Source organism: Triticum urartu, chromosome 1A, assembly GCF_056163025.1.
Source record: "Triticum urartu cultivar PI428250 chromosome 1A, HENAU_Tu73, whole genome shotgun sequence".
NCBI classification, from domain to species: domain Eukaryota; kingdom Viridiplantae; phylum Streptophyta; class Magnoliopsida; order Poales; family Poaceae; genus Triticum; species Triticum urartu.
In genome coordinates this window covers 578,160,733-578,177,389 of record NC_141873.1, presented here as the reverse complement: position 1 = coordinate 578,177,389, position 16,657 = coordinate 578,160,733, and the positions used below count along the sequence as shown (strand labels likewise).

At 44.2% G+C, this 16,657-nt stretch overlaps 1 protein-coding gene across 3 annotated transcripts; it reads right to left on the bottom strand.

The window, feature by feature from the left end:
- Window positions 1-6,027: 6,027 nt before the first annotated feature.
- LOC147992981 (protein tesmin/TSO1-like CXC 3) lies at window positions 6,028-10,468 on the bottom strand. 3 transcript variants are annotated; one of them, XM_087532887.1, is made up of 8 exons: window positions 10,349-10,468; window positions 10,125-10,228; window positions 7,252-7,349; window positions 7,047-7,131; window positions 6,875-6,946; window positions 6,696-6,762; window positions 6,506-6,603; window positions 6,028-6,401 (listed from the first exon to the last, which is right to left on the bottom strand). In XM_087532887.1, the coding sequence occupies exons 3-8, from the start codon at window positions 7,335-7,337 to the stop codon at window positions 6,399-6,401; spliced, it is 411 nt and encodes a 136-aa protein (XP_087389013.1). In that variant the 5' UTR covers window positions 7,338-7,349; window positions 10,125-10,228; window positions 10,349-10,468; the 3' UTR covers window positions 6,028-6,398. The 3 variants fall into 3 exon arrangements, with proteins under 3 accessions (XP_087389013.1, XP_087389021.1, XP_087389016.1); XM_087532895.1 differs by having other exon boundaries at window positions 6,506-6,597; XM_087532890.1 differs by lacking the exon at window positions 10,125-10,228.
- Window positions 10,469-16,657: the final 6,189 nt, after the last annotated feature.

Here is a 16,657-nt window from a genome sequence, read left to right as displayed (position 1 = left end):
TAATTTCAGATAACGCACTTATTGCTTTCGAATGTATTCATTCGTTAAGTACTTTAAAAGATCAGCGTGGACCGTGGAGAGTTCTGTGCTTATAAGTTGGACCTGTCAAAAGCGTATGATCGCGTAGATTGGCATTTTTTAAGAGTATGCTAGGGGCTTTTGGTTTTGCGCCAACTTAGATTAACTAGATCATGACATGTGTTACTTCAGTGAAATTTTCAGTCCGGTTTAATGGTCAATTGTTGGAACCTTTTTATCCTTCTTGTGGGCTCAGGCAAGGGGATCCATTATCGCCGTACTTGTTCCTGTTTGTGGCTGAGGCCCTATCTTTGTTATTAAAGGATGTTGGGAAACGTAGTAATTTCAAAAAAATTCCTACGCACACGCAAGATCATGGTGATGCATAGCAACGAGAGGGGAGAGTGCGATCTACGTACCCTTGTAGACCGACAGCGGAAGCGTTAGCACAACGCGGTTGATGTAGTCGTACGTCTTCACGGCCCGACCGATCAAGCACCGAAACTACGGCACCTCCGAGTTTTAGCACACGTTCAGCTCGATGACGATCCCCGAACTCCGATCCAGCAAAGTGTCGGAGAAGAGTTCCGTCAGCACGACGGCGTGGTGACGATCTTGATGTACTACCGTCGCAGGGCTTCGCCTAAGCACCGCTACAATATTATCGAGGATTATGGTGGAAGGGGGCACCGCACACGGCTAAGAATATGATCACGTGGATCAACTTGTGTCTAGGGGTGCTCCCTGCCCCCGTATATAAAGGAGCAAGGGGAGGAGGCCGGCCGGCCCTATAGGCGCGCCAAGGAGGAGTCCTCCTCCTAGTAGGAGTAGGACTCCTACTAGGAGGGGGAAGGAAGTGGGGAAGGAGAAGGAAAGGGGGGCGCCCCCCCCTCTCCTAGTCCAACTCGGACCAGGGGGGAGGAGGCGCGCGGCCCACCCTTGCTGCCCCTCTCTCTCCACTAAGGCCCATATGGCCCATTACTTCTCCCGGTAGGGTTCCGGTAACCCTCCGGCTCTCCGGTTTTCTCCGAAATCATCCGGAACACTTCCGGTGTCCGAATATAGCCGTCCAATATATCAATCTTTATGTCTCGACCATTTCGAGACTCTTCGTTATGTCCATGATCATATCCGGGACTCCGAACTAACTTCGGTACATCAAAACTCATAAACTCATAATATAACTGTCATCGAAACCTTAAGCGTGCGGACCCTACGGGTTCGAGAACAATGTAGACATGACCGAGACACGTCTCCGGTCAATAACCAATAGCGGAACCTGGATGCTCATATTGGCTCCTACATATTCTATGAAGATCTTTATCGGTCAGACCGCATAACAACATATGTTGTTCCCTTTGTCATCGGTATGTTACTTGCCCGAGATTCGATCGTCGGTATCTCAATACCTAGTTCAATCTCGTTACCGGCAAGTCTCTTTACTTGTTCCGTAATACATCATCTCGCAACTAACTCATTAGTTGCAATGCTTGCAAGGCTTATGTGATGTGCCTTACCGAGAGGGCCCAGAGATACCTCTCCGACAATCGGAGTGACAAATCCTAATCTCGAAATACGCCATCCCAACATGTACCTTTGGAGACACCTGTAGAGCTCCTTTATAATCACCCAGTTACGTTGTGACGTTTGGTAGCACACAAAGTGTTCCTCCGGCAAACGGGAGTTGCATAATCTCATAGTCACAGGAACATGTATAAGTCATGAAGAAAGCAATAGCAACATACTAAACGATCGGGTGCTAAGCTAATGGAATGGGTCATGTCAATCACATCATTCTCCTAATAATGTGATCCCGTTAATCAAATGACAACACATGTTTATGGTTAGGAAACATAACCATCTTTGATTAATGAGCCAGTCAAGTAGAGGCATACTAGTGACGTTTGGTTTGTCTATGTATTCACACAAGTATTATATTTCCGGATAATACAATTCTAGCATGAATAATAAACATTTATCATGATATAAGGAAATAAAAATAATAACATTATTATTGCCTCTAGGGCATATTTCCTTCAAGGAGGCCGGCCGGCCCTATAGGCGCGCCAAGGAGGAGTCCTCCTCCTAGTAGGAGTAGGACTCCTACTAGGAGGGGGAAGGAAGTGGGGAAGGAGAAGGAAAGGGGGGCGCCCCCCCCCCCCTCTCCTAGTCCAATTCGGACCAGGGGGGAGGAGGCGCGCGGCCCACCCTTGCTGCCCCTCTCTCTCTCCACTAAGGCCCATATGGCCCATTACTTCTCCCGGTAGGGTTCCGGTAACCCTCCGGCTCTCCAGTTTTCTCCGAAATCACCCGGAACACTTCCGGTGTCCGAATATAGCCGTCCAATATATCAATCTTTATGTATCGACCATTTCGAGACTCCTCGTTATGTCCGTGATCACATCTGGGACTCCGAACTAACTTCGGTACATCAAAACTCATAAACTCATAATATAATTGTCATCGAAACCTTAAGAGTGCGGACCCTACGGGTTCGAGAACAATGTAGACATGACCGAGACACGTCTCCGGTCAATAACCAATAGCGGAACCTGGATGCTCATATTGGCTCCTACATATTCTACGAAGATCTTTATCGGTCAGACCGCATAACAACATACGTTGTTCCCTTTGTCATCGGTATGTTACTTGCCCGAGATTCGATCGTCGGTATCTCAATACCTAGTTCAATCTCGTTACCGGCAAGTCTCTTTACTCGTTCCGTAATACATCATCTCGCAACTAACTCATTAGTTGCAATGCTTGCAAGGCTTATGTGATGTGCATTACCGAGAGGGCCCAGAGATGCCTCTCCGACAATCGGAGTGACAAATCCTAATCTCGAAATACGCCAACCCAACATGTACCTTTGAAGACACCTGTAGAGCTCCTTTATAATCACCCAGTTACGTTGTGACGTTTGGTAGCACACAAAGTGTTCCTCCGGCAAACGGGAGTTGCATAATCTCATAGTCATAGGAACATGTATAAGTCATGAAGAAAGCAATAGCAACATACTAAACGATCGGGTGCTAAACTAATGGAATGGGTCATGTCAATCACATCATTCTCCTAATAATGTGATCCCGTTAATCAAATGACAACACATGTCTATGGTTATAAAACATAACCATCTTTGATTAATGAGCTAGTCAAGTAGAGGCATACTAGTGACGTTTGGTTTGTCTATGTATTCACACAAGTATTATGTTTCCGGATAATACAATTCTAGCATGAATAATAAACATTTATCATGATATAAGGAAATAAAAATAATAACATTATTATTGCCTCTAGGGCATATTTCCTTCAAAGGATGCATGTGACAAAGGTGTTCTAAAGGATTTCCAGTTAAACAGACATGCGCCAGGTATTTCTCATCTATTATTTGTGGATGATAGTCTTCTATTTTTCAAGGGGTCCATAGATCAAGCCTTGGTCATTAAAAATATTCTGTCAGGCTATGAGGTGGGAACTGGTCAGCTTCTGAGCCCCGATAAGTGTTCGATCAAGTTTGGCAAAAAATGTAGTATGGAGGATCAGGTGGCCACTATGGTCATTCTTAATATCACTGCAGAAGGGTTTGAAGATAAGTACCTTGGCTTACCAGTACCTGAGGGTAGAATGAAGGTTGGTAAGTTCCAATCAACAAAAGACAAGGCATTAAAAAGAGCTTCAGACTGGATTGAAAAATATGTCTCCAGTGGTATAAAAGGAAATCAAATAAAGGCAGTTTTGCAAGCGCTCTTAGTGTACACCATGGGTATTTTTAAATTTCCGGCTTCATTATGTGATGAGTTATCTTAGATTATAAGAAACTTCTGGTGGGGGGACGAAGATGACAGAAGGAAAACTTATTGGCTAGCTTGGGATAAACTCACAAAACCTAAAAGAGATGGAGGCATGGGTTTCCAAGATCTTAGATTGTTTAATCAAGCTCTCTTGGCTAAACGGGCTTGGAGGTTGCTAGTGAATCCGGAATCTTTATGTGCTAAGGTTTTGAAGGTGAAATATTATCCTAATGGTCACATAATGGATACTGCTTTCCCGCAGGCTACCTCCGTGAATTGGCAAGGCATTGTGCACGGATTGGATCTGCTAAAAAAAGAGTGGTCGATGGAAAAAATGTTAATATTTGGAGAAATAATTGGCTACCTAGAAATTCTGGCCTCAGAGTTTTAGTCAAAAAGAACCACACTAGACTGAAATGGGTCTCTGAATTATTCAGAAGCGGAACAAGAAGATGGGATGAAAATTTAATCAGGCACCTGTTCTATAACCATGATGCTGAGGAGATCCTAAGTTTACGTATTCGGACTATAGGTGAGGGAGATCTAATTGCTTGGCACTATGAGAAAAATGGTATGTTCTCGGTTAAAAGTGCGTATAGACTGGCTTTAAACTTTCAGGATGGCAAGGGCGAGACATGATCATCTATTTATGCTGCTGACAAGGGAAGAAGCGTGTGGGATGTTATTTGGAAAGCCAAAGTCCCGCAAAAAATAAGAATTTTTGCCTGGTGAGCTGCGTCTAACAGTTTGGCGACCCAGGTAAACAGAGTTATTCATCACCAAACGGTGTTAGGTATGTGCACTATATGCGGGATGGAGGATGAAAGTACTTTCCATGCCCTTGTGTCTTGTCCAAAGGTGCATGCGTTCCATTTTGCTATGAGAGAAGAGTGGAATATTCCTGCCGAGGAGCTTTTCAGATTTACGGGGCCGGACTGGATGTTTATTCTGCTTGATCAATTGGGGACGCCAGAACGTGATCAAGTTTTATTCATGCTTTGGAGAGCTTGGCATCTCAGAAATGATATGATCTTCGGGAAGGGGAAAGAATCCTTACGTGCTTCTGTCACTTTTGTGGGAAATTACTGGAAACCCTTCACAAATGTCAAAAACTGTGCGCAAGTTGACTTAAGTATCAAAGGTAAGGGGTGATTGATAATGGGAGGTACATCACACCAATCGCGAAGGTTCATCGTAATTGGGAGCCACCGGACCAATGTTATACTAAGATAAACGTTGATGCTAGTTTTGTGGAGAGCATGAGATCTGCCAGCATTGGGATAATTGCTAGGAATCACCTTGGTGAAGTCCTGGTTTCCTTATGGGATTTTATCAGGTTGTGCACTTGTGTGGATGAAGCAGAATTTCGTGCGGCGCTCGCTGGGTTATATATTGGTATTACATTCCAAAGTCCTGTCATTTTGGAGACTGACAGCGCGGCTGCTGCTTTTTCTGCAAAAGATTCTTTTGACAGGTTTCCTCATGGGATTCTTTTAAACATCCGCGTAGAGTCGTAAGGGGCGTCAACCACCGGGCGAGGGTGGTGAGCGATCTCATATCAAATATCATATCTCGCAGCGAGGGCATGAAGCTGAGTCGACGATGGTCTTTCGGTGGAGGTTGGCTAGGACTAGAAAAGGTAGCCTAGAAGATCTAGTAAGCATCTCGTGTTTGATGCTTGAATCCTTGCATTGTGGAGTAGTTCGTAGGCAGAATTATTTCAGAAATAGATACAAAAAACTCTGTTTCTAATTGTGAGTAAACTGCAAAAACCTCTTAAAAGTAGTTGGTAGGTAGAAGGATCAACGTGGATGCATGTGTTGGATTCCCTCTGTATTTCTTAGTTGATGAGTTAGATGCTTGGTTTTCTGCTCTAGTGATGGAGTCATAAGTTGAGCTTCGTACAACTGAAGACTGTCCAACTGTATTTTTCCAGTGGGCAAAGAACTGAATCAGTTTACGCGTATGTATGCAGAAGAGGGCGAGAGCATCCGATGCTATGGCCTCTGGCCTCTGAGTTGGTGCTGCTATCACGCCTACAAGTTTATGTCAAGCTCTTGTGCTACAAGTTTAAGTCTGCAAGATGATGATGGAGAACTTGTTTTGCCTCCTTGAGAGACCAGAGTAAAGCTCACAAGCGATTTTCAAGCAGAGCATAAATCAAGCAGACTGCAAGATGATGATGCAAACAGGAGGGGAGCATATCATGAGAAATATGTAACGCAATGCGGAAACAATGCCACCAGGGCCTCTTTGTCTAAGCATACCAGTTTGGATTACAAACACCACCAGAAAATTCCTGAAGTTTATAAGAGAGAAATCATTTGCAGCAAGTATGTATGCATAAGAACGAGTATGGACGACAACCGATGAGGGCAACAATTCCTACAGGAGTATATATATGCATCAAGTATTCATCAGTCTGATCAAGAGCCCCCTGAGGCTGAGGCTAACGACATCGCAGATCATGGAGTTCTCGCCGTGCTTGCTTCGAGTAATCATTACAAGGAAGGAAGCCTACTGTCTTGAGGATGGTAAGTATGTAAGGTGACTTGCATCATGCTCTGGTATGTCTCAAGCCTAGTGTCATCACTGCACAAAAGGGGCATATCACCAGGGTTAGTTGCTTACCCCTCAACAGACATACTACATACACTACACTTTCTCTGCACAAGTAAGAAGAGGCACAAACTTACCTTGAGTTTTGGCCGTTTGCTGGACGGTTCGACAGCCTCGCCGCTGCTGATGGTACCTCCCTGCCCGCCTGGTCCAGCATTGGACTTATCGGCTGCTTCTACACGCAGAACAGCAGAGACAAATACACGAGCGTGATCCATCATGCAAACAAGGAGTCACACATAAAGAGAGGAGAATGTGGTTGCTCACCCCCTCCGGTCCCTTTTCCATTTTCGCACCCTTGGCAACTGCATTCTAAGGTGCACCTGGCCCCGCGCTTCAGGAAAAGACGAATTTCAGTCAAGATAAGAGAAGCAACAACAGCATATCTAGTTTCTGAATAGACAAGAATGCAGAACAAGGAAGGACCGTGCATGTAGAGCGCATACCTCCCGGCAACCACAGGTCATGATTTTGCATTTGTTGGATTTGCACGTGCACCCCTTGCCACCCTCATAGGCCTGGAATAAGCGCAACACATTTCTTTCAGGTTCTTGGCAGAGGCCAGAGCAGCATGATGTTCAGTAATGAAGTCTGCTCTAAGAAAGACGCATTTCGTACCAGGTCATACGGATTGTTCTCGCAGCCCTTGCACTTGCATCGCCCACGCATGCAATGCACACCAGCCTTGAAACAACCGCACTTTCTGCACGCAGCATATCAACAAGCAACAGTTAGACAGCAGCACTACCAATTAACTACTACTCCCTTCGAGTTGATTGCATGGATCTGGTTCATATAATTCAACCAGTGTGTCTGTGCGTACAAGTTCAGGCATTTGGTGCTCAAGTTCTGCCATTTGGAGCTGCCACAGCTGCACCTCTTCCGTGCACTATCTATAGCAGCTGACATGACGAGGTATCTCTGCAATGTGATGCACAATTTTTAAGTATGTAGTATCAAACAGATAATACTTGATTGGGAGATAAATCGATTCAGGCATTCGATCAGCTGTAGGTTTTTTTTTGCCCGGAAAACAAAACTAGTACAAATGATAAGTGAAGAAAAAAGAACTGTTTCTGTTCAGCTACACAATTTGTGAAGGAGACACCAACTTGCCAACAATTCGTCATTGCAAAGGAGAACAAGTAACTCAAACAATTAACTAGAACTAATTCTGGACGACACATACCATCGACATTCAGGTTCAGCTTTCATCATCACAAAGCAGCAAAGCATCGAAAGCACATCAAGAATCTTTCTTGGAAACGAATAAAATAGGAAGTACTAGTATATACTCCATGCAGTAAGTTAATTCCAACATAACATCCCACAGCACAGCTCATCTTACAGCAGTCTGCATACAAGTTGGGCTAGGCAACTCACTCAAAACAAGTCAGGTGAAATTGCATGCCATTCAGTAAGAAGATCACCAGAGCTCAAACAATCAGCTGCAATATCTGCTCATAATACACTAACGGACAAAACAGTCGTGGCACCATTAGCAAGCATTCACGAACCACACCAGCAACTAACTCAAGTAAACTATATATTATAGCAGATGAACCAACTAATACTTGACTAATTAACTTTGTGGAAGCAACTGAATATTGACACTCAGCAAGGGGAGAGATAAATATAATGGGTTCGGCAACCAATTTTGCTCAGAGACTAAGAAAATCAGAAGGATTTTTTTCTGAGAATCCGCTAAAAAAACAGTTGGTAGGATTTTTTTGCTGAGAATACAGTAACAAACAAAAGAGTTGGTGGCACCATTAACAATCATTCATGAATTACACAAATAACTAAGAACCCAAGTAAACTATATATTATAGCAGATGGATCTCAACATCAGCAGATGCAATAAATACATATGGTTTAGAGTAGGAACCAAGAAATTTAATAAAATGAAATAGTTCATTAATTATGCATCCAAGTGCGCCATGCCCATAGAATTTACAGACTATACTCAACAATGAACTAGAACTAATCCGGGAGAACACAGCGCGCACAATCTTGTCTAGGCAGCAAATACATGCATCCACCTACACGGTTGGCGTATGAAATAGGCCAGCATTTTACACCATAGGTTGTATTCTGCATTCAACGCAATGCAAGACGAATGTCAATCAAAAGAAGATGAATGCTTGCCTGGAGAATCAGAGCTATTAACTTTGTGAAAGCATCTGTATCCCAGAAAACACCCAGTACTTAACACTCAGCCAAGGTTGATAGATATATAATGGGTTCAGCAACCAATTTTGCTCAGAAACTAACAAAATCAGAAGGATTTTTTGCTCAGAATACCTTACAAACAATACAGTAGGTGGCACCCTTAGCAAGCATTCATGAATCATACCAGTAACTTAGAACGTGAGTAAACTAGCAAATGAATCTCAACATCAGCAGGTGACTCAGGTACAAATGCAACCGAATGCAGGAAATACAGAGTCTATCATCATAAAGGAACATCACACAACACAGCTCACCCTACAGCAATGAGCACACAAATTGGGTTAAGCAACGCACTAAAAACAAGTCAAGTGAAATAACATGCCTCTCAGTAAGAAGATCACCAGAGCGCAAGCAATCACTTGCAATATCTGCTTGGAATAAAGTCACAAACAAAACAGCTGTGGCGCCATTGGCAAGCATTCATGAATCGCAACAATAAGTAAGAATGCAAGCAATATAAATACTCAACAATGAACTAGAACTAATTCGGGAGAACACGCGCTCAATCTTGTCTAGGCAGAAAATACATGTATCCACCTACACACTTGGCATATGTAATAAGCCAGCATTTTACACCGTAGGTTGCATACTGCATTCGACGCAATGCAAGATGAATGTCAATCAAAAGATGATGAATGCTTGCCTGGAGAATTGAAACTAATTAACTTTGTGAAAGCATCTGTATCCTAGAAAACACCTAGTACTTAACCTCAGCAAGGGTTGAGAGATATAATTGGTTCAGCAACCAATTTCTCAGAAACTATGATAATCTTAAAGATTTTTTGCTCAGAATACGCTAACAAACAAAACAGTTGGTGGCACCATTAGCAAGCAACCATGAATTATACCAATAACTAAGAACCCAAGTAAACTATATATTATAGCAGATGAATCTCAACATCAGCAGGTCACTTAATTAAAAATGCATCCGAATGCAGGAAAGACAGAGTCTATCATTGTAAAGGAACATCACACGGCACAGCTCATCTTACAGCAATGTGCACACAAATTGGGCTAAGCAACGCACTAAGAACAAGTCAAGTAAAATTGCATGCCACTGGGTAAATAGATCACCACAGCACCAAGTAATCAGTTGCAATATCTGCACGGAATACACTAACAAGTAACAAACCAATACAGCCATGGCGGCTCTCCTGATCCATCCAATTTCTGCTCGGAAATTCGGAATACACTAGCAACTAGCTAAGAACTCAAGTAATATGCCCGGGACGCGAATCCCGATCCCAAATCCCGGCCAAAATTAGCAGAAACGATCTGTCGGACAAGAGGACTTAGCAGAAACATTCCCTGCCAAAAACAGTTCACCGCACAACCTTCCCGGCCAAAATCCCCATCCTGAAGCGCGGGCCCTCCGTCGGCCGATTAACTGCTGACTACGAGCAGGGGATGGCGCTGCTGCGGGGGTCGGAGAGGGGGAGGGAGGTGGGGGCGCGAGCTTCTCACCTGCACCCGCGGACGTGCGGAAGCGGGAGGAGCGTCGGATTCCGCGGCGAGGGAGCCGCCGAGCTCGCCGGAGAGGAGGAGCGAGGGGGCGGCGGTGCCTGCGGCTGCGACGAACAACGGAACGGGGGGAAGAAATGCTCGTCAGCTCTGGTTGGCGAAGCACAAAACCCTAGGCGGAGGAGGCGGAGGGGGAGGGGAGCGGCGAGAGGAGGCCGGCGGCTCACCTGCGGGCGGCGGAGACGCGACCGACGGCGACGCCAGACGCCGGCAGCGGGAAGGAAGCGAAGCAGCACCGCCTCCTCCGCGACTCCGCCTCGGCTATAAGCCAAACGAAACCAAAGGAGGAGCCTTGTGGGTTGGGCTGGGCTCGGATTCCCACAGCAAACTACTAGGCCGGCCTTGGTGGAACCAGGCCCAGCCCAAGACTGGCTCTTCCTTATCTCTAAAAAAAATTACTCTAAAAAAGTCTCTCAAAAAATAAATCCAAATCCTAAATTTTTGTCAATTTTTTAAATGTGAATTATTAAATTAGAGTGCATTAAAAATTATTACAGTTCGGCCTCCCTTTCGTCAGCGCATTGTCTGGATACCAGGTGCACGTCTAGAGATGCCCCAGAACATGTCCACAACGACACCCGAGTCGCGTCGTCATCACACATTGATTCCCGCAAGGTAAGTATCAATTTGACCTTACTGTCATGACCCACGTGTTCGTCATGACCGACAACACACCCTGACCAAATTGACTGTCCAGGAGTGCCCGCGATCGAGCTGGACGACCACACCCGAAGCTTGTTGACAAGCACGCAACTCGAGCGAGCACTAGCCAGCACCTCGCCGTGGACCCCCGAGCTCGCCAACAGTTGGACCTCCAGTTTAGATAGAATTCTTTGCTAAATGCTAGACAAAACTTCTCATCTTAGCAGGAATGTTGGCCCTCCATAGCTTGATCCATTGATCCTAAGAATCTCTAGCATCTGAATGACTTGACCAGTTCTCTAACCAATCTTTCCTCCGAAGCTTCGTATCCATAAGTAGCTGATGGCCGACTTCACCGAGAAGTTACATGACTGTTCATAATTCCAGGCCCAACAGTCTTCTATTGCCATCATTCTCAGATGTATATTGAGTATGGTTTGTGCATACATAGGAAAGAGATGTTCATTAATGACAACGCCGTTCGATTGCCTTGACGGGCCATCAATTAACATTGAAATCAATTTGTGGGTGATTAGTACAAACCAGTTATAAAGCCCACATCATATTATCGCATGGTAGCCAGTTATGATTCTAGATATTTGCTGACTCTCCATCACTAATTTTCTGAATTAATCCATGTTTAAGTACTGACATCCCCGCATAAATAGCACACCACACCTGCGGCGGGTGGTTGCCAACCTCTAAATTAAGAATATCTGCAAAGTGGTAACAAAAACTTTCAATATCTTCGCACTAAGTGACTCGGGCTCTTGTAGATTTTTTCATCCATGCTTCGCCAACATGGCCAAGCTAAAGAGCTCGGTGTTACACAACTCCCAACCGCCTATATACTTTGACATTGCCACATCCTCCCATGAGACCCACACAGTTTTCCGCATGCCATCCTTAAATCCCCAATAAAATTTCTTGAGCATGGTGTTAATATGATTACATAAACCTCTTGGCACTATAAAGCATAACATGGAGTACGTGAGGATTTCTTGCACTACCAACTTGATCAAAAATTATTTTCCCAATGATGGCATAAACTTATCAATCCACCCTTGCGCCTTCACCCATATTCAGTCCTTGAGGTATTGGAAAGATTCATTGTTGCACCTCCCTACATCAGACAGTAAACCAACGTACGGTTCAACCAACATCTCATTAGGTACATTTAGTGTGCTTGATCATGTTCCTATTGTCCTCCGGAATTTTCCAAAGAAGATGGAAGATTTAGCCATGTTTACCTTCTATAACCAAAGGCATTACAATACTCCTTATCAGTGTCCCTTATGATTGTATCTCCTTCAAGATCTTCTTTGAACACCACCAAATTTAAACTATCATTAGCAAACAAAATGTGATTAAACAGATGTGCCGAGGGTGCAGCCATCACACCTCTGACATTTTTATTATCACTCTTGGCATTTAATAAATAAGAAAAAACATACGCCAATAAGAAAAGGTAAGGTGAAACGGGGCCACCCTACCTAATATCCCTAGTTGGCTTGAACTCCTCCAACCGGACCTCATTTAGTAGGACTGAAAAAGATAGAGTAGTTGCACCTTGCATAACTTTCCGGACCCAGCTTGGATGCAAGCCATTTTTTAATATTGTTGCCTCAGTATACTTTCATCCAACTATATCATAAACTTTCATCATATCTAGCTTCAATGCACAATGAGCGTTATTTTTCTTGTTGATACTTTCATAAAGTGAAGGCACTCATATGCAACAATCACATTGTCAGTGATCAGCATGCTTGGGATGGAAGTGGATTGCTCTTGGGAAATAATCTCTGGTAAGATCTTTTTTAGCTGGTTAGCCACTTCATATATAATCTCAAAGATTTGCACAAACTAACTAAAGAGGTTGAGTTATTTTACCTAAGGGATAAGAACGATGAACGTTTACTTATAACCTCTGAAGACTCTATACCATTAAGTACTCGCAAAACCATCTCGGTAATTTCATCACCACACAAACCCCAATTCCTTTGGGGAAAGTGCATCGAAAAACCATCAAGTCTCGGAACCTTTGTAGGGACATTTGGAAAAGGGGGCACAAAGCATATCATTCATTTCATTAGTAAACTTAGAAGGTATATGAGATAATACTTCCTCCATTCCCACTGTCTCCTCGAAAGTATAAAGTTTTTTTATAGAAATATGTAACCATTACCCAGTCTCAATATCACTATCACATGTGGTGCCATCATCACGCTTCAGTTGATTAATTGTATTCTTCCTCTTCCTCATAGATGCCTTCCGATGGAAAAAAACCTCAAGTCCCCTTCTTCCGACCATTTGATTTGGGACCTTTGTTTCCACATAATTTCCTCCCTATAGTCCACCTCCACAATTCGATGCTCGATTTTCTTCTCCTCATAAGACTGGCCTTGCCGGTTTGGTTCAGATCTAAGCTCTTAAAGTCTGCTTTTTAGTGCTCATAATTCACTCCTGACATGGCCAAAAGATACATCCCCCCATGCAGCAAACAAGCGTGCCACTGCTTCAATTTTTTTTATTCATATCAATGACAGACTTGGTCTACCCCCTACGTACTCACCACACCTTTTCAAGCATCAGAAAGAAATCAACATGAGTCTCCCACATCTGCTCATAACAGAAAGGTCAATCAGAGCTATCCTCCTATTTGCAGTGCCCATATCATTGAATACAACTATGGGCGAATGAACTGACTTAGCTGCAACTACGTGCCACAACGATGCAAAAGGGAACATGGCGCTCCAACTTGTTGTCGCCAGCGCCCTATCCAAGCGGATTCGACAATAATGACCCGCCACCTTCTTCTCAAAATTCCAGTCAACTCCATATAAACCACATCGTATATCCCACAACACATCAACCGCCTCCCTGAACCCTACCATCTACAGAACATCCCTTTCATTTGGCGCCAATTGTTCTTCCCTTCAAAGAATCTCATTACAATCTCCAATGCAAGCCCACGACAAAGTTGACCCCCCCCCCCCCCCCCTCCCGCAAGAAGGCCACCATGTCCCAATTTTTCTGTCGTAATCTTCTGTTTGCCTCGCCATAAAAACAAGTTAATCTCCACTCTTCCTTTTCTGGTTCGGCCAAGCTCTCAGTGTGATACTTCGGAAAATTCAGTGATCTTAAGGTTACCGGGCTCCTCCATAACACGACAAAACCTCCACTTTTCCCACTGCTAGCCACAATATACCTTCCTCATAACCCAACACACTTGTGAGGCCTCCACCCAATGTTTCGACAGCTGCGCCTAGAACAAACATACCACCTCCAATGCACACTCCCGAATGAGCTCTTTGAGCTCTTGAATGTCATGGGGTCGCCAATCACGCAATAATTCCAACACTGGGTGCTCATTGGGCCCGGTGATCCTCCTCATGGGAGACCACTTCATTCATAAAATCATCACCCTCCTATGCATCCCGTTCTCCTTGCCTTCTTCTCTTGATGATCGACACTTTACCATGCGTGCACATAACATTGCCATCAATTGAGCTAAAGCCCCTTGCTCGATGTGAAGAACCTTCCCCGACACAATACCAAGTTGTACGGGTTGTGCCCCTGTATGTTCACCGAGCCATCATGTCCTACCAGCCCCTTCCTTACTCCCTTTGGCACATTCTTGTTTGAGCGCTGCTAGGTGGCCGGTGTTCTCTAGCCGAGGCTTGCGCCGGCCTATAAATAAAGACAGGTCGTCTATCTTTTTTAGTAAGGGTTGCTCTGAATCGTGCTTCCTGCGAGGCTACTTTGACGTAAGCTGCGGTGCATCATCCAGGCGTCAAGGATACACAATGACGTGCTCATGTGCAAATAATTTCTTGCTTCTTATTCACGCCAATTGCCAACATATATGGTGTGACAGTAGAGCACAATCGAGGATTTGTTTACAGGGAGTTTTTTTAAGGATTTTGTTTACTTTCAGTTAACTCACTCTGGTAACACTTTGTTTACTTTGTCCCCGTTGCCATCTGATACTCGAGACCAAGTAAAGAAGTCGCGCCCAACAGCCCTCTGGAGTGAATACTTGCCAGTTGCCACTCCGTATTTTTCTTTGCGTGCGGCAGCGTCTTGCGCAAAACATTCTTGGCGAACATCAGTTGGTTAACATTCCGTTTGATTTGTTTACAGGGAGTTTTTTTAAGGGACTTTGTTTACTTTCAGTTAACTCACTCTTGTTTTGAGCACTTCAGTTAACTCACTCTGATAATACAGTTCTATTATTGAGACAACATAAAGGCCGACGCTTTGAACTGAAGCTGCAAATCTTCATCTTTTGTCCGACAGCATCCGGGCCGTTGAACGACTGAACCGTTTCGTGTCTACTTCCAGTCAACACTGTCTTCAGAGTGTGATTCAGGAGAGCGTGCGAGTAGGACCTTGAGACGTTGCTCAACTGTAACCAGAAAACCGGGGGCCACGGCGGCCGCCGGCCACAACGCCAGGGATGGTGGCCGGCCGGCCGGCGTTCTCGAACTATAACTGAAGACTGTCCAACTGTATTTTTTTTCAGTGAGCAAAAAACTGAACGCTTACTGAATCAGTTGGTACATACAGTATGTATTTGCAGGGCGAGCGTGCGTTCTATGGCCTCAGAGTGTGATGCTGCAATCACGTCCACAAGAGTCAGGATCCTGTGCTACAAATACCGTTTTCATCGTCATCGCTCGGAGCCGGCAATGCTGAAGAAAAGAATCCAGCAACCCAGTCGATGGATTCGACATCGACAACTTGTCTTACCCACTTCAGAAGTTCAGAGTACAGCTTGCAGGTGATTTTCAAGTGCAGAGCCCATCAACCAAGCAGAGTGACATGTCCAAGACGATCAGCCTGATAGGCCAGCCATCGAATCAGGAAGGCGATGATACACAGAGTGAGAGCATACCATCATCAGAATACGTAATCCCAGTGCTCCTGTTTTGTAATCGGGTCCGCTTGCCCTCAATTTACATCATCAGAATATGTACACCGGCAGGCGGAAGATTCGTAATGCTCACAATTTAGAATGTTGCATGTAAAGAGGAAACACTCACCTAGTCAGCTGGCATTGTGCATCTGGTCTTGCTCGACCAAGTCCAAGTTAACCTCTTTGCTTTAGCAGTTTGAACAGAGTCCAGTTTGCATATTTAAGAACTCCATGTCCATTGTGCATCGGATTTTTCAGAAATTGTTTCAGCCATACAACAACGTGGATCCAAGACAGACATATTGGCCATGGACTGCTAGCTTAGTCAGAACAAGAACAAACATCACACATGACAGGTTGCACATATCGGGGAACCCGCATGACATCACATGCCATGTCGTAACTACAAACATGTCATGACATTAGGTGTGTTGTTCTCTCTCCTTAGAAAAGTTAGGATTATGTAACTCGGTCTAGCACATATTGTTTGGGACCGTCAGTGGAACACCATGCATGCATATTGTTTAGCACATATTGTTCGTACACACAAGATACAACAACTAGAGAAGTTGGCGCCAACATATAATTGTAATACTACAACAAGAGATTACCATTTCAAATAACAAATGAGATCATAACAATTTCAAATGCATCAAAATCATAACGGATTGAAGGGTAGCTTACTTGTTTTCTCAAAAGTGAATAGTAGCCTACTAGTTCTTATTGCCTAGCCAACATTGTTCAAAGCCACAAAAAACGCATGCACCTGGACGCCAACTTATAAGAAAACCAAATTGGAGTAGATGTACGACTTATTCAACTCACTGCCCAAAACTAAAAGATCTTGACCATACCGAACAACTGATTTTCATGAAGGAGTCATGCCAACTAACCAAATGTGAAGCTGCTCTGAACT

Coding starts and splice junctions, on each gene's coding strand:
- LOC147992981 (XM_087532887.1), bottom strand. CDS start 7,337: ATGTCAGCTGCTATAGATAGTGCACGGAAGAGGTGCAGCTGTGGCAGC. Junction 7,132..7,251: donor AGCACCAAATGCCTGAACTT/GTACGCACAGAC, acceptor TGCTGCGTGCAG/AAAGTGCGGTTGTTTCAAGG. Junction 6,947..7,046: donor AGAACAATCCGTATGACCTG/GTACGAAATGCG, acceptor CGCTTATTCCAG/GCCTATGAGGGTGGCAAGGG.